At 46.4% G+C, this 27023-nt stretch overlaps 1 protein-coding gene across 3 annotated transcripts; it reads left to right on the top strand.

Annotated features, from left to right (window-relative positions):
* The first annotated feature begins 122 nt into the window (after positions 1-122).
* Positions 123-25888, top strand: As3mt (arsenite methyltransferase). Of its 3 annotated transcripts, XM_041661519.1 has the most exons (11): positions 123-193; positions 419-459; positions 685-812; positions 1549-1699; positions 2166-2302; positions 4098-4167; positions 7000-7081; positions 9391-9522; positions 9999-10141; positions 13620-13754; positions 25256-25888. In XM_041661519.1, coding segments are annotated over exons 1-11 (1128 nt in total). In that variant the 5' UTR covers positions 123-192; the 3' UTR covers positions 25364-25888. The 3 variants fall into 3 exon arrangements, with proteins under 3 accessions (XP_041517453.1, XP_041517455.1, XP_041517454.1); XM_041661521.1 differs by lacking the exon at positions 9999-10141; XM_041661520.1 differs by lacking the exons at positions 13620-13754; positions 25256-25888 and adding an exon at positions 11220-11585.
* The last annotated feature ends 1135 nt before the right edge of the window (positions 25889-27023 follow it).

Genomic DNA, 27023 nt, shown 5'->3' with positions numbered 1-27023 from the left:
CCTTGGCTGAGGAAGGGTTTTGCTGGGCTGCGGGGGGTGGGGGGGGTTGGGGGGGGTGTTGAAGGTTAGTCAGGGGGCGTGGCCTCGCGGGGGTTGAAGGTCAGTCAGGGGGCGTGGCCTCTGCGCGCTCCTGCTCCTTAGCCGAGTTAAGGGGTTATCTAACCAGGTCCAGGAGTGTGGAGATCGAGAATCAGTGAGTAGCTTCTGGTCAGTCCCCCTCTGACCTCTGACTTGCCACAGGCCCACAGCGCCTCCCGCCCTGCTCCCACTTCTGGGCAGCCCAATCGGCTGCCTGTGCCTGGCTGAGGGCCTAAGCCCCCTTCCTCTCTACCCTGTGTGTTGCTATCCCTCCATTTTGCCCTCAGCCCGGTCCCTCTCAGTGTGGTCACCCCGTTTAGCCTCTGTTCTCCCTTTTCAGTGTCCGCTCCCCGAGCCGCTGAGATTCACAAGGACGTTCAGGTGAGGGTCCTAGGGATTGGCTGCGTGGGATCGCTGTTTTGCTGGTTTCCGGGAGTCCTGCCAGCAAGTACTTCTGCTCGCAGCGCACACTGGGGTTGGGCAGACCAGGGCGCGGGGTTGGAGTTGGCCCTGAGCAAAGGCCAGTGGGCTGTAATTAAGAATGTGGCGGAGGCCTCGAGCTCTGTTCTTTTCCTCCTGGCTTCCGGTCCTTGGCTGTTGCATCAGAACTACTACGGGAATGTACTGAAGACATTTGCAGACCTCCAGACTAATGCTTGTGTCACACCAGCCACGCTGGTCCCCAAGTACATCCGGGAAACTCTGAAGAATGTACACGAAGACGTTACTTCGAGGTAGAGTGTATATACTGTTGCCACGAAGCCTCCAGAGTGCAGTTTTCCCATACTCGTCGCTAGGGAATTTAGCCATATCTGTTGGCCATCCTTCTTCCCATATCTACTGTGAAACCCCAAAGCTCAGCACTGAGCTGCTTGCTCCTCTGCTGAAGACCCCTCAGAGATGCTCTCCATCCTTTCCCATTGCAGGAGACATTCAAGCTCCTTGGACCGTGGCAGACAGTCAAGTGTTTAATAGACTAGCTCACACTTGCTAAATAGGTGATCTTTGCCTGGCATAATATTGCCCACCCGGAGATCAGGTATCAAAGAGGGTACCTTACCCCCTGCCTCTCCAAAACCTCACTGAAGTCTTCCTAGCATCATGGAGCCTTCTTCCCCCCAACCACTGCCACACTTATTCCCAGTGACACTCGCTGTCTGTCAGTCATAGGAAAGGTTCCATACCTGTAGTTTTTACCTCTCAAGTTACAGTGCCTGCACCTGGGGACAGGATACTTTCCTTGTTCAGTAGACAGTGCCTTAGATGTATGTATTCAACACATATTTCAGATGCTTTTCTTGAGGCTTGCTACCTTGCGCGGTGCCCAGCAACACTGCTATGGCAGCCATGCTCTGGTTTAGTGGGAGAGACAAAATAGTAATGTAAGTGGGTGATGGAGGGACAGGGGAGGGATTTACCACCTGAGACTTTTCCAGTATGTTTTTAAAACATGTCTTTTCCCCTTCTCAGGTATTATGGCTGTGGTCTGGTTGTCCCCGAACGCCTGGAAAACTGCCAGATTCTGGATCTGGGTTGTGGAAGTGGCAGAGACTGCTATATGCTTAGCCAGCTAGTTGGCGAGAAGGGACATGTCACTGGAATAGACATGACTAAGGCCCAGGTAAGACAAAGATTTGGAGGAAAGGGAAGAGGTTTTGCCAGATCATTCTTTGAGGCTAGAAACTGCTTCCCGCTGTCCTTCACAGTGTTTAGGAAGGCTGGGGTTTTGTTACTGTCATTTGTGCCTCTTGTGACCTAGAAGTTGAGGACGTTGACAATCAGTGACTCTCCTGGAGAAGTCAGTCAGAGGTTTAACCTGATAGATGAACAGTGTGATGGCCCAGCGGCATTTCCTCTTCTCTGGTCTTCTCTGTCATTGGATAACTCAAGCAAGAGTCACTTAGTTAGGGACTTCTGTCCCAGGCTGTGGCGTATCTTCCATGCCTCATGAATCTTGTCTATCCATCCAGAATAACTCAGGGGAGGGAAAGCATATGGCATTAGCAATAGGACAGCTTTCAGGGGGAAAAAAAAAGATTTATTTTTGAATGATGCTGATGACCAAATCTGTAGCTTTCTTTTTCTAGGTGGAAGTAGCTAAAACCTATCTTGAGTACCACATGAAGAAATTTGGTTTCCAGGCACCCAATGTGACTTTTATTCATGGCTGCATTGAGAAGCTGGCAGAGGCTGGGGCCCAGCAGGAGAGCTACGATATTGCTGTGTAGGTCTGCAGCCTTTCTGCTAAGAGCAAAGCCCATTTCCTTTTGAGCACGCAAATGCTACCACTCTTTGACGAACTGACTCTTGTTTAAGGAATTAAACTAGGGGCCTAGAGAGATGGCTCAGTGGTTAAAAGCACTAGCTGTTTCTACAGGACCTGGGTTCAATTTCAGCACCCACATGGCAGCTTACAACCGTCTCCAGTTTCAGAGGATATGACCCCCTCACACAGAAATACAGGCAGGCCAAAACACCAACGCACATGTAATAAAAATAAATATTTAAAAAAGTTTAAAAAATAAAAAGGAATCACACTGAACTTAGCAGTCCTTTATAAAGGAATGAGGTCTCTGTAGTCCATTAGCAACAAAACACAGCTGCCTGAGAGAGAATTTAAAGCTGCCATGTGTGTCTAGCCTCTGGCACAACCATGTGACCAAGGATAGCTATGGATACAGCCCAACACAAAGGCACAAACTTAAATATTATGAGTTTTTTTGTCACTCAGTTGTGCATGTGTTGGTGTAAGAGTAGACGACAGTGTCACCTTGCAATGCCAGTCTATCTGCCCACCAAACTAAAGTCAGTGACTTCCTGGGCCAGCTAGACCCCAGTCTGTGCTCCTGTAACGCATACCCACCTCTTATCTGGAGTGTAATGGTGGGTTGTGTTGCCAGAAATTTGTATTGGAGCATTTCCTAATTGTGTGAGCATCAGCGTGTACTCCCCCAGGCTTTGATGATAGAGCCTTCTGCACACTTAGGCTGGGTGATGTCCACAAAAGAGCCAGCCTATTGATACTAGGGCCTGATGAACAGAATATCGAATCAGTTCAGACCTAAGAGGTGATGCTCTCCAGGGCTGCAGTCATTCAAGATGTGCGAGCAGACGGTTTTACAGTGCTTTTTCTTGTAAGCGGAGTAAGTGCACCATAAACTAACGATAAAAAGTAAAGGCCAGTTGTCTTGTTCATGAAGTGTGGTGCACTGTGCGTCATCGTACATGCTATGTTTTTCTACAGCTGGCAGCCAGTGAAGATGTTGACTCCAACCTTGTTACAGACACTTGGCTAACCAACTATGGTGTAGCTCTGGTTGTCACTCTACTAGACAATAACAGGCCTTATTGTAATCTTATGAGACTACCATCATGTTTTGAGATAGGGTCTCATTATGTAGTTAGTGGCCGACCAGGAACTTGCCATGTAGACCAGGCTGACCTTGAGTGCACAGAGCTCTTGCTTCCTGTCTAAAGGCAGGCACTACCAGATTTAGCCATGACTATATTTTGTTTCATGGCAAATTATGGTGCTTTGTGTTTCTCATTTTCCCAAGTCATTGTTAAATCATGCCCAGGTGACAGGATCAGGCTGGTTTTTTTTTTCTTTTGATGCTGGGAATTGCACCCTAAAGAAGCATTTTACCATTGAGCTACACACCTAGCCTCAAATGAAAGTGCCAGGAAAGCTGCCTTTGAGGGACTTTGTCTGTTCTCATGTCTTGAACACCTCGCACGGCAGGCATCTGAGTCCAGGTTTGGTTTCGTTGCCTGGTGAGCATCAGGACAAAAATAAGAATCATGCTTCCCATTCCTTCGTGCACATTTGTTCTCCCTGACTGCTTCTGATATGTCTCAAACAACTTGCCTGTCTTCCTCGTCTTGGGAAAAAGTTGGGTATGAGGAAGGAAGGAGAGCCAGGAAGAATTGGTAGCTTTGATGGTAAGATGGAAGCCCCTTTGGGTCTGAAAGGATTTGAGTCCTTCAACATCTGTCCTTTTTCCTTATTATTTTTTTAGATCCAACTGTGTTATCAACCTTGTTCCCGACAAAGAGCAAGTGCTCCGGGAGGTGTATGACGCGCTGAAGGTGAGGGAGAAGGAGATGGCTGGTCTTTAGACACCAGAGAGGGCTGGCAGGATCATACACTCTTCCGCAACTAAGAATTCAAACTCGATTTAGTAAGAAGGAGCCAGGTTGGCCATGGTGGAGAATCAGGGGTTCACGTCCTTTGCAATGTAGGGAGTTCAAGGCCAACCTCAACTGTATGTGATGCTGATTCAACAAAAAAGTACACAAAAAGGGAGGTGTGAAGTGGTGTTGGCGAAGTACTCTAGCTAGGGCTTATTTTTTCCTCTCAGGAAATGGGTCATTGACTGTCAGAATATTGGCCTTCGATCCTATTGCCCCTGGTTACTATTGACTGTGACTCGCAGGTGACACCTGCAGAGTCACCGGAACCTGTTGAGTCACTCGGAAAAGTCCCCAGGAATTCGCCTTTCCTCAAACAGACCCTGCTTTTCCGTGATAACTATTTCTGATACCTTACCTTTGAAAACTCTAAGATGGATGTTTTCTATGGAGGCCTTTTTAGAAGGGAAACTTCCATTTGCTCCCCAGCCTCCCTGCCTATGAAGAGGTTTGTTTCATACTGCTAGAGAACACTGGGATTTGGAGGGCCAAAGGTGAAGTTCAGGGGCAGAAATTTGCAGACACAGGGCTCAACCCCAAGCACTGCAATAAGAATTGTGAGATGTTTCTACAGCTCAGATAGAAGTATCTCTAAAGGGCTGGGCTGGGGCTCAGTGGTTAAGAGCACTGGCTGCTCTCCCAGAGCACTCAGGTTCAATTCCCAGCACCCACATGGTGATCTCCAACCAGCTGTCATTCCAGTTCTAGGAGCTTGATGCCCTCTTCTGGTCCCCAAGGGTACCAGGGCACAGACATACATGCAGGCAAACACATAGGCCTATTTTTGTAATTATTTGTAAAATTACAAAATAAAAATTTAAAGTTATCTATGTAAGAATGATCCCATGCTGTTTCAAGGATACCATCTTGTATACCAACTCATGATAGTCACTGAGATCAAGTAAGAGACGCTAAACATGGGGCTGGAGAGATGGCTCAGAGGTTAAGAGCATTGCCTCCTCTTCCAAAGGTCCTGAGTTCAATTCCCAGCAACCACATGGTGGCTCACAACCATCTGTAATGGGGTCTGGTGCCCTCTTCTGGCCTGCAGGCATACACACAGACAGAATATTGTATACATAATAAATAAATAAATAAATATTTAAAAAAAGAGACGCTAAACATTACTATAGAATGTAGACATCCATGCTTTTGAAATTAGCTAAGTAAATCCTTCAATTCCTGCTAACTCCTTTGACCTATATGTTAAGGATATATAAAAATTTTAATGTGTAATAACATCACTGTAATTTTCCGTCTTTTTTTGGTTTTTGTTTTTGAGACAAGTTTTCTTTGTGAGCCCTGGCTCTTCTGGAATTCATGATATGTATCAGGCTGGCCTTGAACTCAGAAATCCCCCTGCCTCAGCCTTCTGAGTGCTGAGATTAAAGGTGTGTGCCATCACTGCCCAGCTTCATCACTATATGTTTTTCTTCCTTCCTCCTTCCCTTCCTTTCTTCTTTTCTCTCACTCTTTTTTTTTTTTCCAAGACAGGGTTTCTCTGTAGCCCTAGTTGTCCTGGGACTCTTTCTGTAGACCAGTCTGGCCTCGAACTCACAGAGCTCCCCCTGCCTCTGTCTCCCAAGTGCTGGGATCACAGACATGCACCCCGCCACCTGGCTCAGTGACTGTAATTTTCGAGCGTTAGACTGTTAATTCCGTCGATGTGCCTATTAGTTGTCCAGATACCTAGGGCTTGTCCTCTTTGGACTAGCTAAAAATTTAGGCAACCTGAATGTATTTAGGAGAAACACTCATTTTTTCCCTTCCTGTGTTCTTGTTTATTTAAAAACTTTAAAAAATTTACTTATTTTATTTTACATGTATGAATGGTTTGCCTGTATTCACACATGTGAACCGCATGTGTGTCTGGGGAGCACGGAGATCAGAACTGTACTTACAGATGTTGGTGACTGGACTTGGTTCCTCTCCATCAGTGGTTCTCAACCTGTGGGATGAGGCATCTTTGGGGGTTGCATATTAGATATTTACATTACTATTCATAATAGTAGCAAAATTACAGTTCTAAAATGTAATGAAATAACTTTATGGTTGGGGTCCCCCACAACATGAGGTGCTGTATTAAAGGGTCGCAACTTTTGGAAGGTTGAGAACCTCTGTTCTAATCTATTTGAATCCTCACATTTTGTTATTTATTTAGAATTTTCCTGATAAGACAGCTCCTTTATGTTACTTTGTGTTTTTGAGATGTGGTCTCTCATTGAACGTGGAACTCACCAAGTTGCTGGTTGATCACTTTCAGGGACTTAGATATTGGCCCCTTTAGAGCTGATGTAAACTACACCTGGTTTTTGTGGATGCTGAAGACCAGAACTCAGCAGGCACTCACATGGCAAGCACTTTACCCACAATCCATCTCTCCATCCTAGTACGTTTCCGTGTGTGCAAATAGTATACACAGATGGTAGTCACGCTCCCTTCGTCCTCTCATGCTTCTCCACTTCCTGATAACTCCCTCCTCTCTGAGTATTGGAAAGGAACTTCCTGTTGGATAGGACACAGAGTAATTAAACACCTCTGTCCCCGTGTGTTGATTTTAATGAATGAGGCAGCCGTTACTTGTTCAAAGGTCAACTTGGTCAGTCTCAGGTCAAACACTGGAATTTTGAAGTTGATCTCCTGGACTCATCAATTTTTTTTTTGTTGTTGTTGTTATCTGGGATCAATGTAATCTTTAACCTTGCTCAGATGTGCGCTGCTCTTTTTCAGTACGGTGGGGAACTATATTTCAGTGACGTCTATGCTAACCTTGAAGTGCCGGAAGACATCAAGTCACACAAGGTTTTATGGGGTATGTGCTCTTGCGTCTTTCCCATCATTGATTATTGACTAGTGTAGAGTTCCATCCTTCAAGGAAGCTGCGGTGAGACCACAGGATGGGAGAGCAAATGGAGTGTGGCCAGAAGGGTCTATTCTTTTTCTGCTACCCAGAAACAGTATGAGGGCTGGTGAGACAGCTCAGTGGGTGAAGGAGCTTGTGGCTCAGGGCTGGCCATCTGAGTTTGATTCCTGGAACTCATGTAAAGGTGGAAGGAGAGGACATTCCACAGAGCTGTCCTCTGACATGTACATGTCCACTGTCGCACATATGCCCACGTGACCCCTCCTACCGTTGTAAACAAGCTTTTTTAAAAAAGTGATATAATCTCAAGCAATTTAATTAATCTATTATTGGTCTTCTAAACTATAAATTGAAAATAATAACAGACTACTTTACAAAACTATTTTGAAAAATAAATGAGATAGAGTGTTTATTCTTTTATAGTCACTTGAGAGTCGCTGGAAGTTGAGGAGACAAATGCATGCTCATGGTCAGTCGAACTGGAAAATAGCAGTGTTTGCATTTAAACAGGAAGTGGTGGCCATGCCCATGGTCTTAGTTCTTTGGAGATGAAGCAAGAGGATCGGTGCTCATCAAGGCTGGCACAGGCCACATGAGACATAGTCTCAAAAAAAAAAAAATCTTACTTTTAAAATAGATTATCAGGGCCGGTCTATGAGATGACTCAGTAGGTAAATCACTTTCCTTACATGCCCGATGAGCTGAATTCAATCCTCAGAGCACGGAGAGAATAGACCTCTGTGCTCCATATATGCTCTGTGGTGTTTGTGCCTCATCCAAGAATGTGTATGTATGCACACACACGTATATATATATATACATATACATATATATGTGCACACACACACACACACGCACACACACACACACACACACACATGCAGAGAAGAGATGGCTCATGGGTACAGCCACTTGCTGCCAAGCCTGACAAATCCCCGAGGTAGAAGGAGGGAAGCAGCTCCTGAGAGCTGTCATCTGGCCCATATGTGCACTGCAGCATGTGCTGTCTCTCATATCGTAGCAGACAAACATATAAAATATATATGTACATAAATAAGCCAAGTATTGTTGCACATCTTTAATTCTATCACTTGGGAGGCAGAGGCAGGCAGATCTCTATAAGTTCAAGGCCTGGCCTACATAGAAAGTTCCAGACCAGTGAGACCTACATAGTGAGAGCCTATCTTCAAAAAAGTAAGACAATAAATAAGAAAAATAATTAAAATGTAGGTTTGTGCACCCAATGTGTAGCTGGTACCTGTGGAAGACATATGAGGGTGTCCAATCTTCTAGAACTGGACTTACAGACAATTGTGAACTACTATGTGGGTGCTGGGACTCAAACCTGGGTCCTCTAGAAGAGCAGCCAGTGCTCTTGGTCTCAGATCCATCTCCCCAGGTCTAGTCTAAACATGTATAAACAGTCCTATACAACTGTGTTGCTCTGCTTGGCATGTTTGTTTGCTGGTAACCATTAGTTTGTCTCCAACTTATTGATGTGACACATAAAACGTGTATTTTGCGCTTAAAATAATCTGTAAAAATGCTTTGTGAACATTAGTGGTGGTTATTGTTCTGGTAATAGACTGTGGGATTCAACTAGAGCTAGGAGGCGGGTTTTCAGAGCGTGACTGAGCACACACAGGATTGTGACTGTGTCTTAGTAGAACCAACACGTCATCACTGCCCTGAAAACGATTCTCAGAGACCTCTAGCTAACAAATTCTGGATTTAATCACTACTCTCTAGGCCTCGTGGATACTTCTAGGCCCCGTGTTTTTGTTTTAAATTTATAATAATAATACTTTTCTTTTAGTTTTTGATTTTTTTAAGAGAGACAAGGTTTCTCTGTGTAGTCTTGGCTGGCCTGGAATTTGCTTTGTAGACCAGACAGGTCTCGAACTCACAGAGATTTTCCTGGCTCTGACTCCCGAGAGCTGGGATTACAGGCGTTTGCCACCCCATTTGCTTTTACACAGTGCTGGGGATCAAATCTAGGACTTTGAACCTGCTAGGTAAGCGACTAAGCCACATCCTTAGCTCTTGTGGTTTTGTCTTTTTGAGAAAGGGTCTCATGCTCACCCGGGATGCCCTTGGACTCCTCATTGTCTTGCCTCTAACTTCCACCTGCTGGGATTACAGGTGGGCACCTCCCTGGGCAGTTAGGTCCCACATCTATACTATGTCCTAGCTAATGGTGCAGGCTATAAATTTCCATAATGCTGCTGTATTCATTGCTCTGTAATTTTTCTTTTAAGGCGAATGCCTGGGAGGCGCTTTGTACTGGAAGGATCTTGCCATCATTGCCCAAAAAATTGGATTCTGCCCTCCACGTTTGGTCACTGCCAACCTCATCACAATTCAAAACAAGGAGCTAGAAAGTGTTCTTGGTAAGAAACAACGGCAGAGATTCTGATGCGGTGGGAACAGTTTCAGTTCAGTGGTTAGTTAATTTAATGAGTGATTCTTTTTTAAAAAAATGAGCATTAGTGTTTTGCCTGCATGCATGTCTGTGTGAGGGTGTCAGGTCCCCTGGAACTGGAGTTGCAGACAGTTGTGAGCTGCCATGTGGGTGCTGGGAATTGAACCCAGGTCCTCTGTCAGAGCAGTCGGAGCTCTAACTGCTCTCTAGCTCCCTTTAGTGAGTGATTCCTACCAAGGGGAACTGTATCACCTGGAAGCGTCCATCGTGTCTCCTGAATGATCTCAGCCCCTCCCTCAGAGTGATATTTAATGAAGTGTTTGGAAAGACTGAGGCACCCAGGAGACAGCTGATGGTGTACCGTGAGGAAATCCCTTGTGCGGCATCCTCCTGTGTTGAATGCGGCTGGGGTGCAGGAGGTGAGCCCTGTGTGTCTGCTTTCAGGGGACTGTCGCTTTGTGTCTGCCACATTTCGACTCTTCAAACTCCCTAAGACAGGACAAGCCAAAAGATGCCAAGCTGTTTACAAAGGAGGGATCACAGGGCATGAAAAAGAACTAATCTTTGATGCAAATTTCACATTCAAGGTAAACAACAACAACAACTGCTCAAGGGGGGGTAGCAGTGTGGCTCAGTGGTAGCGCACTCACCAGCCAGCGGCGCATCTTCAGCAAGTGGGCTGGGCAAGGCTGGTATCCATTGTGTCTGCAGCATTCTTTCTGCTTTTGCCCTTGTACCGCTCCCTGCCCCCCACCCCTGCCCCCCACTACAGTACCTTTCTTGGATCTTGAGTTTAACCCTAAATTGCTTTTCACTATTCTGATGTTGATTGGTTTGTGTGTAATTTTGTTTTTTCCTCAATTGAAGTTTTCATTTTACTTCCAGTAGAATAGTAAACTTTTTTAACTTCTTTTTTTTCTTTTTTTATTGATTTTTATTGAGCTCTACATTTTTCTCTGCCCCTTTCCTGCCTCTCCCCTCCCCCAAGGTCCCCATGCTCCCAATTTACTCAGGAGATCTTGTCTTTTTCTACTTCCCATGTAGATTAGATCTATGTAAGTCTCTCTTAGTGTCTGAATTGTTGTCTAAGTTCTCTGGAATTGTGGTTTGTAGGCTGGCTTTCTTTGCTTTATGTTTAAAACCCACTTACGAGTGAGTACATATGATAATTGTCTTTCTGTGTCTGGGTTACCTCACTCAAAATGTTGTTTTCCTGCAAAATTCAAGATGTCGTTATTTTTTTTCTGCTGTGTAGTACTCCATTGTGTAAATGTACCACATTTTTCTTATCCATTCTTTGGTCGAGGGGCATTTAGGCTGTTTCCAGGTTCTGGCTATGACAAACAGTTTAGTTTAGATTTGGTATGGAAGGACTGTCAGGAGAAAAGAAAGACTCCCAACAAATGATCACACCAAACCACTACTGGAAGTCAAACGCCTTCCAGATCTACAAACAGAAAGGCCAGAAACCTAAAAACTTTCAGAACCAGCAGACAAAACTAGATAGTCAACGGATAGGATCCCTACAGCAAGGGCAGAAGAAACAAATGGCTGCTATCCAAAGCAAGGGAGAGCCTAGCCTAGGACCCATCAGTAGCCCCGGGGGAGGCAATACAGGCTATTTAGACACATGGTCCTCATTGTGCAGTTTCTGTTTTGTTAAAGCACATTCCCAGGCTGAGAACGCAGCTCGGTTGGTCGGGCGCTTGCCTGGCATGCGTGAAGCTGGCATTTAATCCACACTGCATGGAAGCAGCTGCAGTGGTACATCCTGTCTGTCATCCCGGCACGAGGAAGGCAGAGGCAGGAGGATTAGAAGTTCATGTGTTAATTCCACCAATCGAGAATATGACCGCGGCCACAGTTTAAAGCTAAATTTGAAGCAAGCTTTAATTAAGTACTGGCCAGGTAGGTGGGCTCTGGTCAGGTCCATACTCAGGTTCCTGGAAAATGGCCGAGAATCAAGTATGGCCTGGGCTTTAAGGAAAGCCCGTAGTTGGTTGCATTTCCCTGCAGGTCCAATCAGGATGTAGTGGCATTTCAATTGTATTTAATAAAATTTTAATTGTATTTAAAGTTTTAATTGTATAATAAATTTTTATTTATTTAAATAATATTTAATTGTATAATAAATATTTATAAATTATATAATAAAATTTTAATTGTATAATAAAGTTTTAATTGTATTTAATAAAAATTAAATTTTCCTGAGGATCAGAAGAGTAAAACAGCCACACTGACCAGGCTTATAGACCAGGCAGCAATGACACACCTTTCATCCCAGTAGCCACACTAGCTTGCCATAGAAACCAGGAGGTAGTGATGCATGCCCTTAATCCCAGAACTGGAGAGGATTATAAAAGAGGAGGAGACAGCTCTCAAATACAGTATCATTAGAAGATTCCCAGAGGCAGGATCACTATTTTGGACTGAGGTGGAGGTGAGAGCCAGTGGCTGGCTGCTTTGCTTTTCGGATCTTCAGGTTGAACCCCAATTTCTCTCTCTGAGTATTTTTTTTTTTTAATTGTGCTTCATCAGGGGTAAGCATATATCCTGACATACCTCCAGCCCACACGTGATCAAGCACATCCGGCACAGATGGGGCAAACAAGCTCGTTTAGGGGAGTGAAAACATGGGATTTATTGTAGCCTCCAGCATCTCAGGAACTGTCTGTCCTGGGGCAAGGGGCTGGCAGGTCAGAGGCATTTTTGTTTCGTGGATTTCTACGGCACAGTGATTAAAACTTAAAATGTAATGTTGGCTCTCACACAAGGTCATTTTGGGGTACATAGCAATTTTGCAGCCAGCCTAAATGGCATTAGACACAGTTCAAAAGAAAGGAAGAAAGGAAAGAAGGGAGGAAGGGAGGAAGGGAGGGAGGGAGGGAGGGAGGGAAGGAGGAAGGAAGGAAAAAAATCTTTCTGAAAATGCTCTATTGGGAATGGTGGAACCCATTTGCAATCTGAGCATCTGTGAGGAGGCTTAGAAGAATTGCAGGTTCAAGGCCAGCTTGGGATATAAGTGAGTTCCAGATCAGTTTGGGATATACCATTGGATTTTGTCTTTAAATTTTAGAAGGGAGTCAAAGAGATGGTTCAGTGCTTGCTGTACAACCACGAGGACTGGAGTTCAGATCCCAGCTCCACAAGCCAAGCCAGGTGTCCTGATACATAGATCATACCAGCATCAAGACCCAGTCAGGAGAGCTGCTGGAGCTTGCTCACTGCCAGCCGGCTGGGAACACCACGTTCTGAGGAGATTGCCCAAAGGAATAGACAGATAGTAATAGGAGACTCACCTAATGCTTTCTTCTGGCCTCTGCCCGTGCATAGGCAACATGCCCTCAAACACACTCATACAGAAATGCTTTTTTAAAAATTTAAAAACTAAGAAAAGAAAAAGAAAATATTTACTGAGTACCATGCATTGCTTTAGGGCAGCGGCTCTCAGCCTTCCCAGCGCTGCGACCCTTTAATCCACTGCCTCATGCCGGGGGCCCCAGTCATCAAATTGCTTCTTTGCTACTTCAGAACTGTAATTTTGCTACTGTTAGGAATCGTAATGTAAATATCTGTGTTTCTGATGGTCTTAGGCGACCCCCATGAAAGGATCATTTGACCGCAAAGGGTCATGACCCACATGTTGAGAAGCATCTTGGGACTCAGAGAAACACACTTCAGAAACAAGTGCTCCAGCGGAGCTCCCATTTAGCTGGTCAGGCAAAGTTGAGGGCGAGCCGGTTTCTCCAGCTAGCTCTGAAAACGCATTAAACACCGGGGCAGGGGTGCCCTTTATAGCACTGTTACCTAAGAAACATTGGTCAGCTGATTGTCTGCAAATACTCATGACATCAACAGAGGGGTCTGACGATGACGAGAGAAGAGCGCCTTAGAAGGCCGGTGTGGTCCCTTCCCCGAAATGTCACACAGTCATAAGCTGGCCTGGCGAGATGGCTCAGCAGGAAAGGGGGCTTGCCTGGGACAGCCTGGCAACCTGAGTTTGGTTCCTGGAACCAAAAGGACCGCAGTGACGTCTTTTGCTGTTCATTTTGTGCTGCCCTGTAGGAAGGCGAGGCTGTCAAAGTGGATGGAGACACAGCAGCTGTCTTGAAGAACTCGCGTTTCGCTCAGGATTTTCTCTTCACACCTGTTGCAGCCGAGCTGCAGGCTGCCTGGAGCTGTTCTGGATTAGAAACAAAGGTTTGTTTCACTTTCAGTCCCACACTTCAAACAGGTCCCTTAAAACGCGACAAACTGCAGGCTCGGCTAAAACAACAGTTTTCTTTGCAGCGGGCTACCTCAGCTAAGATAGCTAAATGATTTGATTTGATTTGACAAATTCTTTTTATTTAAAGATTTATTTTTATTTTATGTGTTTGGGTGTTTTGCCTGCATGTTATGTCTTTGTACTGTAAATCCCTTGGAGCTGAAATTACCGACGGTTGGTAGCTGCCGTGTGGTTGCTGGGAATCAAAGCTGGGTCCTCTAGAAGACCTTAACCACGGAGCCATCTCTCCAGCCCCTAAATCCTTTCCCCTCAATTCTTCACAAGTCTATAGTAATCTTTGTGTCTGCAATCCCCTGTAATTGTGTTTGAATATATACTTTCTTGGGAAGCCGCCGCTTTGATCAAGTTCTCAGAGGAGTCCAGACACCGAAAAGGTTAAGAGTTACACAAAAACATGCTACATTCTGGACTCAGTACCACATACCCATATAGAATTCTGGTGACTAAGAATGAAGGGGAGCATTACTTAAATCCAGGAGTTCAAGACCAACATGAGCAACAAAGGAAGACCTTGTCTCAAAAACAAGCAAAACAAATCCAAACCCCAGGTGAACATTATAAATGGCCTATATTTCCTTCTGGTAATCACCAATTCTAAGATAAAATTAAGTAATTCTTACCAATTTAACCACTTAAAAACTTAGCACAGGTTTAAAAAAATTATTTTTATTTTGTTTCTATGGGTATTTTGTCTACATGTATGCCTGTGCACCACGTTTGTGCGTAGTGCCTACAGAGGCCAGAAGAGAGTGTCCAGATCCCCTGGGACTGGAGCTGTAGACAGTAGTGAGCTGCCATGTGGGTGCTGGGACTTGAGTCTGTGTCCTCTAGAAGAGCAGCCAAGGCTGAGTCATCTCTCCAGGACTAAAAACGTTTTTGTTTTTGTTTCAATATTTTTAATTAATGTCTTTATCTGTTATTAGTGCATGTGCACGCGCATCACTGCATGTGCCAAGGCCAGAGGATGGCTTGTGTGAGTAGCTGCTCTCTTTCCATCGTACGGGGTTTAGGGATTAACTCAGGTCGTTAGCTTTGACAGCAAGCTGCTTTCTGCTGAGCGTTTTGTCAGCTCCCCCATCTTATGATTCAGTGGCGTTTAGTTCACAGACATCAACACTCTCTACTTCCAAAACTTTCGCCAAAACAAAAACAAAACAAAACAAAGCCAGGGCAGCACTTGGGAGGCGGAAGCAGGCGGATCTCTGTGAGTTCGAGGCCAGCCTGGTCTATAGAGCTGGTTCCAGGACAGTCAGGACTGTTATACAGAGAAACACTGCCTTGAAAAACAAAAACCAAAAAACCAAAATGTTGACCACCCCATGCCCAGTGAGCAGCTGTCTCCTTGCACCGGTTCTCAGCAGTGGCTGGTGGGCTTCCACTCCGTGCTTCTGCCTCCTTTGGGCATTTGATACGGGCAAACTCATACACACAAGCCTTTTGGAGCTGACTTTTTCACCTATGTTTCCAAAGCTAGTTCTTCAATTGGGGTGGGCATCACTCCTTCCCTCGTCTTGGCATAGGCTAGAACACATTGTTTAGCGTCCTCTTGATGTGCTGTCCCCTTCTTGGAGACTGTCAATAGCGCTATTAGCTATTGACAAATTTGAAAAACAGCAAAGTTGTTTGAGTTTCTGCTTTCAAAGATTTTGCATCTGTACCTAAGAATGGAATTGTTTTGTCTACATTCCTAACTTTTGGTGGCTTTTGATGTTTGTTTGTTTGTGGTTTTTGAGACAGGGTCTCACCATGTAGCCCTGACCAGCCTAGAACTCAGGGTGTAGACCAGTTCATCTTGAGCTCACAGAGATCCACTTGTCCCTGCCTCTGGGGCACTGAGATGAAAAGGAGTGTGCTACCATGATTGGGCATATTCCTAGCTTGTCAACAGCCAGCGAGCTGTTTTTCAGAGCAGCTGGATGGACCGCTTTGCATCCCTAGCCCTGTCTCCGGAGCAGTCCTGTTGCCAGTGACCGCACCCTGCAAGAGCAGGAACAGAACTGAATCTCCAGGTTGTGCTTATGCAGAAGGCAGGTGATCTGGGACGGCTGTGGCCTGATACCTTAAAAACTGCTTCCCCTTATCTGCAGCCAGCAGCTTTAGCAGCGCAGGGAGAGCAAAGGCCATCATTTCTCCAGCATTCTTGTTCCTCTTGTCAGGTGGCCAGCCAGCCTTGTCCCTGAGCTCTATGATGTCAGTGCCTCTGTCCTTATCATCTCTTACCCTCTTCCCTTGTTCTCTGAACATCTGGACCAACTCTAGTCAGTTTCTTCCTTTATTGTCCTTGTCTCCTCCAGGGCCATCTGGCCTAGGGAGGTAACTCGGAACAAAGAGGTCAACTAGCAAGAGCGTGGCCACACCGACCGACTCCTTTCTGTCGTCCGAGGTACAAATGTGTCTTTAGAATGTTGACTATAAGGGTGTCCTCACCCGTCTCTCCAGTCACCCCTGTAAGTCTGCACTGAGGAACAGATTCTTGCTGCTGTGCTCCTCAGTATGGGAGTCTTCCAGAATAAAGAGGTGCACACCCTCTGAAACAGCAGGAGTTGTGCTAAGAAAGATTTTTAATAAAGGAAAGCTAGGAAGGCCTCCCAGATACTGGAAGGTTTAGGAGCCAAAGGCAAGAAAAGACAGATGGGAAGTAAAAAAAAATCGGCCTTCCCTTCCATGATTTTATGGACCATCTTAACCTGTATTAAGGTCTATTTTATTCATTTGGCTTTTTAAATCTTATTTATTCATTTTTGGTTTTTGAGACAGGATTTCTCTGTGTAACACAGTCCTGGCTATCCTGAAATTCACCCTGTAGACCAGGCTGGTCTCAAACTCACTGAGACCCGCCTGCCTCTGCCTCCCGAGCGCTGGGACTAAAGGCATGAGCCACCACCGCCTGGCCTATTCAGTTCTTTTCTAATGTTAGATTTTCTAAAATTTTAGTTTATGCACATGGATGTTTTGCCTTATGGATGTATGTGCTCCACATATGTGCCTGGTGCCCGCAGAGATCAGAAGAGGGCACCTGGCCCCCAGGAACTAGAGTTAAGATGGTTGTGGGGCACCCTGTGGGAGCTGGGAACCGAGCCTGGGCGAGCAGGTTGTATGGCTTTGGTCTGAGTTTCTCCCTAGTTTAATACTGTTGAACCTTTCTCCACGCTTAGTGGCTGATTGCTTATCTTCTTTGAAGAAATGACTCATCACATCTTGGCCCACTTTTAAATTGGGTTGGTTGTTGTTTGCTATTGAGTTTTTTTTTTTATTATTTTTTTTTACATGCCAATCCCAGTTCCTCCTCCCTCCTCTCTTCCTGCTTCCCTCACCTACCCCTCACTCTGCTCCTCAAAGAGGGTAAGGCCTCTCCTAGGAAGTCAATTAAGTCTGTCCCATCACCTTGTTGAGGCAAGACCAAGCCCTCTCTCCTACCCCCCCCCCCCCCAGGCCTAGGCTGAGTAAGTAAGGTCTCTCTCCATAGAGAATGGGCTTCACAACGTCAGTTCATACATCAGGGTTAGATCCTGGTCCCACTGTCAGTGGCTCCACATTCTGCCCAAGCCACACCACTGTCACCTGCATTCAGGGGGCCTAGTTCGGGCCTGTGCAGGTTCCCCAGCTGTCAGTCCAGAGTCACTGAGCTCCCACTAGCTTACTCCTCCCTCTCTTCGGTTTAAGAGTTTTAAAAAATATATGTTTCTATTCTGTCTGTTTTGTTTTGTGGTGCTGGGGTTAAGCCCAGGGCCTTAGACACTGCAGGCAATCTCTGACCACTCACCTATACCCCAGACTTGTACATCTTTGTTCTCAATACCAGGCCTTCTCAGATATAGATTTTGTTACTGTCTTGATAGTATTCCTGGCTGTACAAAAGGTCTTAATTTAAGTTTGGGCACATTTAAGGACCTATTGTCGAATCTGTTATGAAGATTCTCTTACTCTTTTATGCTTTGCTTTCATATTGTAGGATTTAGTTTAGTATAAATATTGCGCTATGGTGATGGTATATGTGGCCTGTTGCTTGCATGGGCCCCTTTCCATGTGACGTTCATGTGTTTGATCTTATGATGACTCCGTCAGGGTTGCAAACAAGGATACAAGGTGCCTTTAGGAGGCCCTTGGGCACAGTGGGTCAGAGTTCACTATGGCCAGGTCACCACATCCACTTGTGCCAGGCTTCAGGGAACATGTGGTAGAGGTTCTATGCAGGACTGAGTGTAAGTTCTCAGGCCAGGTCTTAAACAAATTCAACAGGCTGAGCATGAAACATCTTCTGAAGACTGGCTCATCGCCAATGGCGGTGGGGTCGCTCGTGATTTCCTAGACAGGTGACAGGGCATTCATTTAGACAGGCTCTCACGGGCTGTCCCTCCTTGGTCACGTTCACCAGTAAGTCCTGCATTCTAGCCAAAAGTAAAAAGATTTATTATCTATTTTATGTGTATGAGCACTTTGCCTGCATGTATGCATGTATGTCTGTGCATGTCTATGTCTGGTGCTTGTGGAGGTTAGACTCCCTTGGAGCTGGAGTTACAATGGCTGTGACCCACCATGTAGGTGTTGGGAACTGAGTCTACCTAAAGCGAAAATTTAAGGTAGAAGTGTGACCCTTCTTTTTGTTTTCTTTTGAGACAGTTTTCTGTTGCCCAGATTGGCATGAACTCCTTTTCATCCTGTCTCTGCCTCCCAAATTCGAGATTGCAGAAATGGAGCATCATGCTAGGTTCAACGTGACTATTTGTGGTTGGGGAAGGAGTGAGTCCCAGGGGTAAGAGGAAAAAAGCCCAGAAAACAGCCATAAGGACTGGTCTGTGTCTGTGTGTGCACACATGGACTGGTCTGTGTTTGTGTGTGCACATGTGAGCTGGTCCGTATCCGTGTGTGCACATGTGAGCTGGTCCGTGTCTGTGTATGCACATGTGAGCTGGTCCGTGTCCGTGTGTGTGCACACGTGAGCTGGTCCGTGTCCATGTGTGCACATGTGAGCTGGTCCGTGTCCGTGTGTGCACTTGTGGGCTGGTCAATAACTCCCTCCCTGTGGGTATGCAGACTGACCACATCTCTTCTACAACTCCTTACCTCCTCTCCCTTCTCATTCTAGCCCCTATTGCCTAGTAACTTAAAGCATCCAATAAAAATGTATGTAGCCATATATGGGAGACAAGCCAAAGATGTATAAAAGCTCAAGCTTGAAACTTTTGGGAACTGTAGTATTTACATAATAATTTCCTAGAAACCTGTGGGCATAATGAACAATTTTCTGGTAGAAGCTTTGGGTTCTTGCTTCTTGACTACAGAGCCTGTAACACTTCATTTCAGATATGAGCTAGTCCAGTTGATTTAAGTTGCTTTCAGGAGCTTTCCTTTCTCTCTCCACTGTAGGCAGAGCTTTCCATCTAGACCTCCAGTCAGCTCTGTCCTGCCAGCCACTGCCCAGATAACTGAACAGAGAGTTTTTCTAAGTTTATATGCTCGGTCAATAGCTTAGGCTTGTTTTTCACTAGCTCTTATAACTTAAATCAACCCATTTCTATTACTCTAAGGCTTGTTTACCTCATGTACACACTTCCCGTCCTGCTTGCTCTGCATCCCATGGCATCTCCTCTGACTCCAGTCTTTATCTTCCCAGCATTCTCTTAGTCTGGTTTTCCCCCTCCTAACCTTATCCTGTCCTGCTATCGGCCAATCAGCTCTTTATTAACCAATAAGAGTAACACATATTTACAGTGTGCACCCACCAAGCCTGCTGCCTCAGGGTTCTGTGGCAGACAAAAGGGCTTCACCCCTAACGGCACGTCCTGGGAAGTGGATGTGCTGGGTATTGTCGTCAGCCTGGCACAGGTTCTCAGGGTGTTGACAGTGAAGCCAGTCCGAGCCTGTTTCTCTTTCCACTGTGCCACCCATGGTGTGTGTTCTTTGCACACTGCCCAGTCATTCTCTAGGTTTTGTGTGGTTTGTTGGAGGAGCTGTGGGCAAGCAGTGCTGTCCTGGCCTGCCCTGATTCTTTTGTTGTCTCACTGATCTCAGCACGCCAGCCTGATGGCTCGTTCTGCTCCCTACTTCTGTGCATTTCGGGGCAGAAGGAGCACGCTGGGTTACCTCGGAGTCCCGTCCTGTCAGTGCGCACATCAGGGTGATGGGTTGTTTTTCTGTTTTGTTTTGTTTGAGGACTAATTAACTGTCAGCTCCATGCACTTCAGGTCACTGTCTGTGACTCCTGCTGCGAGACATCTCCAGCCACATTCCTAGCCCCGGGGTTGGTGGATCCATCTTCTTTTGCCATTAATACTGGGCCACAGAACTTCCTTGCCTTCCTAGGAAATGCGGTTCCTTTTGTGTAGGTTTAAGATCCTTCCCGAGGGCTGGAGAGATGGCTCAGAGGTTAAGAGCACTGCCTGCTCTTCCAAAGGTCCTGAGTTCAATTCCCAGCAACCACATGGTGGCTCACAACCATCTGTAATGGGGTCTGGTGCCCCCTTCTGGCCTGCAGGCATAAAAACACAGAATATTGTATACATAATAAATAAATAAATATTTTTTTTTTTAAAAAAAAAGATCCTTCCCGAAAGCCTTGCGAGACTCCAGTCTCCACAGGGGAGCCGGCCCAAAGCAGATCATGTCACCTTTGCTCTCTGCTGTCTTAACCTGCCTCCATTTCTTCTCTGTCACTTTGATTTGCCCCTCTTTCCTGTCAGACCTGGTGACAAATCTCACCTTGTCCCGGCCATCTTCCGTCTCTCCCAGGTTGGCAGTAGCCTGAATTGTATCTGAAACATCCTGTCCAATGAGGATGGGGGAGAAAGGACCAAGCCATTCTTCAGGAGTGTTTCTGACAGCTTGTTTTCCATTCTGCGCATGGAAATGCCTTCTGGGTCCTGAAATACTGGGTGTGAGTGCTTTCTCGCTTCTCGGTTCAGGCAGTGCCCTGGGCTTCCCTGATGCTTCTCGCAGAGCGCTTGTGTTCTGGCGGGTGTTCCCCAATCCGGCTGTGTCTGATCCATGCCCACAGCAATCCAGGCTGGAGTCCAGTGACCTCTTCAGTTGTGGCGGGCACTATACAGGTGCTGTCTAGGGGCTGCAGTAGTTGACACTGGTACTCATTTTCTCAGCTCATTTCCCACCAGAGAAATGCCCCGGCCTCCATGTTCCAGGCGCTCACATTTCAGACTCAGTGTGACGCTGCCTGCAGGATCTGTGGGTTCCACAGAAGCACAGTTTCACGTGGGTGGTTTCTTGAGTGGACAGCCTTCCCACACTGGCACACACTGTGCCTTCTGTTGGCCTCTTGACCCCTATAAGGTCAAGTGAAAAGACAAAGCTCATAGACAAAGAGTCGCCGATCTCCACCTGCAGCCTGTTCCTCCCTCAAGCCTCTCTTCCCAGGTATTCTAGCCTCCCGCACCCCACTCTCGCTGCAGGGTGACAGCTTGAACCCATTTCTCATCTCACTCTTTGCTTCCATCCCACCCAGCAGCAGGCTAGGACCTCAGACTCGGCATCATGTCTTCCCACTTTGGGAGGGAGGTTAGCAGCTTAGAGAGAGGTAGACACGCACTCAAGCTGTGGCTCTTCCAGCTTTGTTTGCCGCCAGCTGGGCATCAGCGAGGAACAGCTGTGTGACCCAGAGACATGGCCTTGCTCTCTTGGAGGAGGAGATACTTATCATTTTTATGAAGGAATTTGATGATAAGCCCTGGGGTACTGAGCGCAGGCAATTGTCCTCCATCAGCTGCCATGGGGGCGTGAATGATGCCAGTTTGTGGGTGATGCTGATTTGCTACAGATTGGCTTGAGACCTCCTCCTCCTCTTCCTCCTCTTCCCTCTTCCTGTCTTCTCTCTCTCTCTCTCTCTCTCTCTTGATTGCTGGGAATTGAACTCATGATGTTATACATACGAGGTGAGCATACTCCCATTGAACTACAACACCCCTTCCCTTTTTTATTTCTTTTCTTTAATCCTGACATGTAAAGTACAGTTTTGCCATTACAAGAGTTACGCTGTTGCCGGGTGTGATGGCAGTGCCTGGAGTGAGAGATGGAGGCAGGAGGATCAGGAGTTCAAGGCCATTCTCTGCTGCATATTCAAGGCCAACCTGGATAATAGGAGACCTTGTATCACCTCAAATAAATCAGTCAGTGAGTTACGTTGCTAAAACACGGCGGCATCTGAAACAATGCAATCAGGGTTTGTGCAGGAATGTCACTGTTGTCACTGGCTAGCACTGATAACAGGAGCCACAGGTGCTAAGTTTTATGGGACAGTCATGTGTCCAAGGTGCTATGTAGTCCTCCCAGTGGCCTTTGTGATGCTTGTCCTCCAGATGAAGACGCTGAGGTGCAGGGAGATGAATTTCCTCATCCAAGATCACACAGCTGGAAGTTAGGGCTCACTTCTGCTTTTAGAGCGGGCACTTTAACCAGCACACTGCAGCCCTGCATCCTTTTTGCAGACCTGCAGGGGCTCGTGCTGCAAAGGATGCTTGTTTAGATGTCCCCGACTCCTGTTTCCTTCTAGTCTTTCAGGACAAGAAATGTACATCTGGAAATAATGCTGCTGTTTTCCTATTAGTAGCTAGGACACTGGAAGGGAAGAAGGGTATGGAAAATCATTTGTATGTATCTTTGTGTGGTGTATGCATGTGTGTGCATGTGTGTGTGCATGTGTGTGTGCATGTGTGTATGTATATGCACACAGAGGTGGACATGCCTGTTTTTTGGAGACAGGTTCATGCACTGGCCCCGAAGCCCACTGTTTTCTCTAGACTGCATGACCAGTGAGTTCCAGGGATCCTCCTGTCCCCACCCTCCTCAATGCTGGAGTTACAGACATGTAACCATGTCTGGCCTTTTATGTAGACGGTGATATCTGAATTCAGGGCCCCATGCTTCTGCAGTGAGCACTTCCCAGTGCTGTCTCCTAGCCTCTAGGAACCAGTTTTGTGAGTCCAGAGAGGAGCGGCCAATCCTGCTTACCATGAGCCATCCATGCCCCAAAGAGAAAGGCGTGCCATGGAGGCGAGGGTTCCCAGAGAGAAAGGCGTGCCATGGAGGTGAGGGTTCCCAGAGAGAAAGGTGTGGCGTGGAGGCGAGAGCTCCCAGAGAGAAAGGTGTGGTGTGTGGTGTGGAGGCGAGGGCTCCCAGAGAGAAAGGTGTGGTGTGTGGTGTGGAGGCGAGGGCTCCCAGAGAGAAAGGTGTGGTGTGGAGGCGAGGGCTCCCAGAGAGAAAGGTGTGGCGTGGAGGCGAGGGCTCCCAGAGAGAAAGGTGTGGTGTGGAGGCGAGGGCTCCCAGAGAGAAAGGGCTTTGGTTTTGGCAGAAGCAGCATCAGTGAACACAGACTCGAGTCTGCTGAATACAAAGTCCCAATCCAGAGTGACCTTTTGACCTGTGGAAATGGGCTGGACAGACAGAAGGTTCACTAAGTAGGGGCATTTGTTTCTCTTGCAGAGACCCAAGTTTGATTTCAAGCCCCCACATGGCAGCTCACAACCTTTTATACCTCAAGTTCTGGGGGATTTGACTTCTGGCCCCCACAGACATAATCTTTTCTACCTCCAGTTCTGGGGATTTGACTTCTGGCCCTCACAGACATAATCTTTTGTACCTCCAGTTCTGGGGGATTTGACTTCTGGCCCCCACAGACATAATCTTTTGTACCTCCAGTTCTGGGGATTTGACTTCTGGCCCCCACAGACATAATCTTTTGTACCTCCAGTTCTGGGGATTTGACTTCTGGCCCCCACAGACATAATCTTTTGTACCTCCAGTTCTGGGGATTTGACTTCTGGCCCCCACAGACATAATCTTTTGTACCTCCAGTTCTGGGGATTTGACTTCTGGCCCCCACAGACATAATCTTTTGTACCTCCAGTTCTGGGGATTTGACTTCTGGCCCCCACAGACATAATCTTTTGTACCTCCAGTTCTGGGATTTGACTTCTGGCCTCCACAGACATAATCTTTTGTACCTCCAGTTCTGGGGATTTGACTTCTGGCCCCCACAGACATAATCTTTTGTACCTCCAGTTCTGGGATTTGACTTCTGGCCCCCACAGACATAATCTTTTGTACCTCCAGTTCTGGGATTTGACTTCTGGTCCCCACAGACATAATCTTTTGTACCTCCAGTTCTGGGGATTTGACTTCTGGTCCCCACAGACATAATCTTTTGTACCTCCAGTTCTGGGGATTTGACTTCTGGCCCCCACAAGCACTGCACACCTGTGGCACACAGACATTCATTCAAGGAAAATAAAAATAAATAAACTCTTAAAAGAAAAGTGGAGACTGAGGGCAAGCGACGGCATGGCCACCATTCAGACGAGGCTGTCCGTCTCTTGAGTATAACGGTCTTCCACGCTCCTGTTGGAATGTCCATCAGCAATAGTATGAGTGTGAACTTAACAGCTTATCTCCCTTAAAGTGACTTGTTCATGCCCCAGGTTCCTTGTCTTTGGTCCCAATTGGCCCCTGGTCCACTGGGCTACTATAAGAAGCAGCTCATTTGGAGGTAAAAGGAAAAAAAAAAAGACAACTGTTTCTCCTTAGAGAATTGTGTTCTGTGCTTTGGGTCAGCGTGGCTGCTGATGGCATCCCTAACCTAGACATCAGTGGCTGTCTGGCATCTCCAACCTAACACTCTTGTCTTATGTCCATATTTCCAGAGACTGAGGCCTAGGAAGGGAAGTATTAGCATTTCAGAATTTTAGTTCCAGAGGTAAAAAGGCGCATGCTTGCAAGAATCTCACAGACCAGAATCAGCTGGGTAAAACGAGCTCCCTGGCCTGGCAGAAACTACTTTTAAACAGAGCCTGGTGGCTTCAGCACTTAGGAGGTTAAGGCAGGAGGATCACCATGAGTTCCAGGTAAGCCTGGGCTACAGTGTAAGACGAGAGAGCCCTTTGGGGCTGGAGATCAAGTTCAGTTGGTAGAATGATTGTCTGCACGCACAACGTAAGCTGCGGGTGGTGGCATTTGTATGTAATCTCACACTCCCTTAGTGTCATAGTGAGTTGGAGGCCAGCCTGGGCTATGTGGAGGTCTGTCTCAAAAACAGAAGCAAACAGAAATGAATCCTCCCTCTACCATTTTACAGTCTTTCGAGTAAAATTTACCCTGGTAGGAGTGAATCTGAACGGGCCATCTTTTTTTCCTTAGTTTGTAGTCCAGGCTGGCCTCCAACTCCCTACCTTAAAGTCCCGATCCTCCTGCCTCCACCTTCACATTGCTGGGGGTGGGAGTAGAATTATGTGGCACCAGGCTTATCTTTAAAGGCCATCTTAATTCTGGAGTGCCAGTGTTCCTCCAAGGTCTGGATGGTACTGTAGCATTTTATCGCCTTCCTTGGGAAATCAGTCCAAATCAGACAGAAACATCAGTTTGGGTACATCAAAACCCTTTTGTCTTTTCATTCTGGTTTGCCTTTTGACAGGATATAATCACAGATCCATTCAAGCTTGCAGAGGAATCTGACAAGGCGAAGCCCAGACATGCACCTGATGGCGCTGGAGGCTGCTGCGGCAAAAAGAAAAGCTGCTAGATCGACGGCCAGCGTGGAGCTCAGTGCGCGCGCGAACAGGCGCCTAAAAAAACGGCTCACCCGGGCTTTTAAACCTCCTCTTCCCCAGTCCCCCAGTGCAGAGATGACGGGAAGGTGACAAAGGCACCTTAATCTAGATTACAGCAAAGAATAAGAATGAGCTTTAGAAGGTGTTAATCTAAGGGTCACAGCTAATCACCAGCCTTTCTATTTCGCTATTCCAGAGTTCCGGTGCCACCTAGTGGTCAGAAGTAGGACTTGGAAGCGCAAGGTTTAATTTACTCAAAGGGCCCCAGGCATCGACTTTGGAGGAGGGTGGTGGGAGAGTATCTTCCTTCTGGCCTACCACCGGACACCGCTGGACTTTTGTGTTCATTCAGGAAGTAGAGCCCCTACTAAATTTACACTATGTCAAAATATTGTCAAGTCAAATTTGTTAGGAGTCCTCTTCAGGTCCCTGTCTTCAAACCTTTGTTTTCCTGCTGTAATTCAATAAAGAATAAAACAAATGAATAATAAATTTGACCTCAGCTCACCCTGATGATTGACACCACACACACCGTCCTGGTCTGTCTTAACTGGTGTTTTTGTTTTTTTGTTTTTCAAAAGGAAAGCTAAGAGATATGAACAGGATTCCTCCCCTTCATAGGGCGATCTGATTAAACTTTCACCAAATGCTGGGTTTGCTTTCAGGTCCCTTTAAAGAAGTTATGAGCATTAAAGGAAGGATCAATGACAATAAGTTGAAGGGCCAGAGAAATCTCAGTTCTTATCATTAGGAGATGATAATTGAGATTTTAAACAGCCCTGGGGCTGGAGATGTAATCCATTTGGTAGAATACTTGCTGGGTATTCACAGAGCTCTCGGTTTGTTCTCCGGTCCCAGGTGTGGGATAGCACACACCTGAAGTCCCAGCACTCAGGAGGTAGAGGCCTGAGGATCAGAAGCTCTTCAGGTACAGAGAGAGTTTGAGGCCAACCTGGGATACTCAGTGTCAAAAACAAATAACAGCCTTCAACAATCGAGGGCTTTGATAAGAAAATCTTGGTTGTTCTGAGCTCCAGGCAAAAGGAGTTTGGGCAACAGGGAAAGAGATGGAGTTAGTATGACCCAGGAGATTTCAATTAGGAATTTGAGAATGTTTAGGCCCATAAAACACTGGGGTGAATTCTAAGGGCAGATTCATCTTTTAAAAGAGATCTCGATGGGCAGTGGTGGCGCACACCTTTAATCCCAACACTTGGGAGCAGAGGTAGGTGGATCTCTGTGAGTCCAGAGAAAGACTGGGAAGGTCTCAGAATTCTGAGTGGGTTCAGCTGTCATCCCTGACTTTGGCAGACAGTTTTTTCCCAGCCCTGTTTGTCTCGGTAACCTAGATTGGCTATAGAATTCCTCATATGCCCTGTTTTATCCTACTGCAGTGTGAGACTGGCGTGGTTGGGCACACTACATGATCTCTGAGTGTGAGATGGCCCTTCCAGAGGGACACAGTCAAGACAAAAGGTGACCTAGCCAGTCTGTTGATTAGACTCACCTTTCATTTCTTTACTTTTAAAAAGATTTATTCATTTACTATGTTTGCAGTGTTCTTCCTGCGTGCCAGAAAAGGGCACCCGATCTCATTAAAGATGGTTGTGAGCCACCATGTGGATGCTGGAA

Source organism: Microtus oregoni, unplaced genomic scaffold (assembly GCF_018167655.1).
Source record: "Microtus oregoni isolate MIOR12 unplaced genomic scaffold, Mior012 000012F_ref0000307, whole genome shotgun sequence".
Classification (NCBI taxonomy): domain Eukaryota; kingdom Metazoa; phylum Chordata; class Mammalia; order Rodentia; family Cricetidae; genus Microtus; species Microtus oregoni.
This window is presented reverse-complemented; position numbering and strand designations above follow the sequence as displayed.

What these genes read in the sequence shown, in the direction of transcription:
- As3mt (XM_041661519.1), top strand. An exon ending in CACGAAGACGTTACTTCGAG is followed by an intron (nt 813 to 1,548) that starts GTAGAGTGTATA and finishes TCCCCTTCTCAG; the next exon opens with GTATTATGGCTGTGGTCTGG. An exon ending in GAGAGCTACGATATTGCTGT is followed by an intron (nt 2,303 to 4,097) that starts GTAGGTCTGCAG and finishes TTATTTTTTTAG; the next exon opens with ATCCAACTGTGTTATCAACC.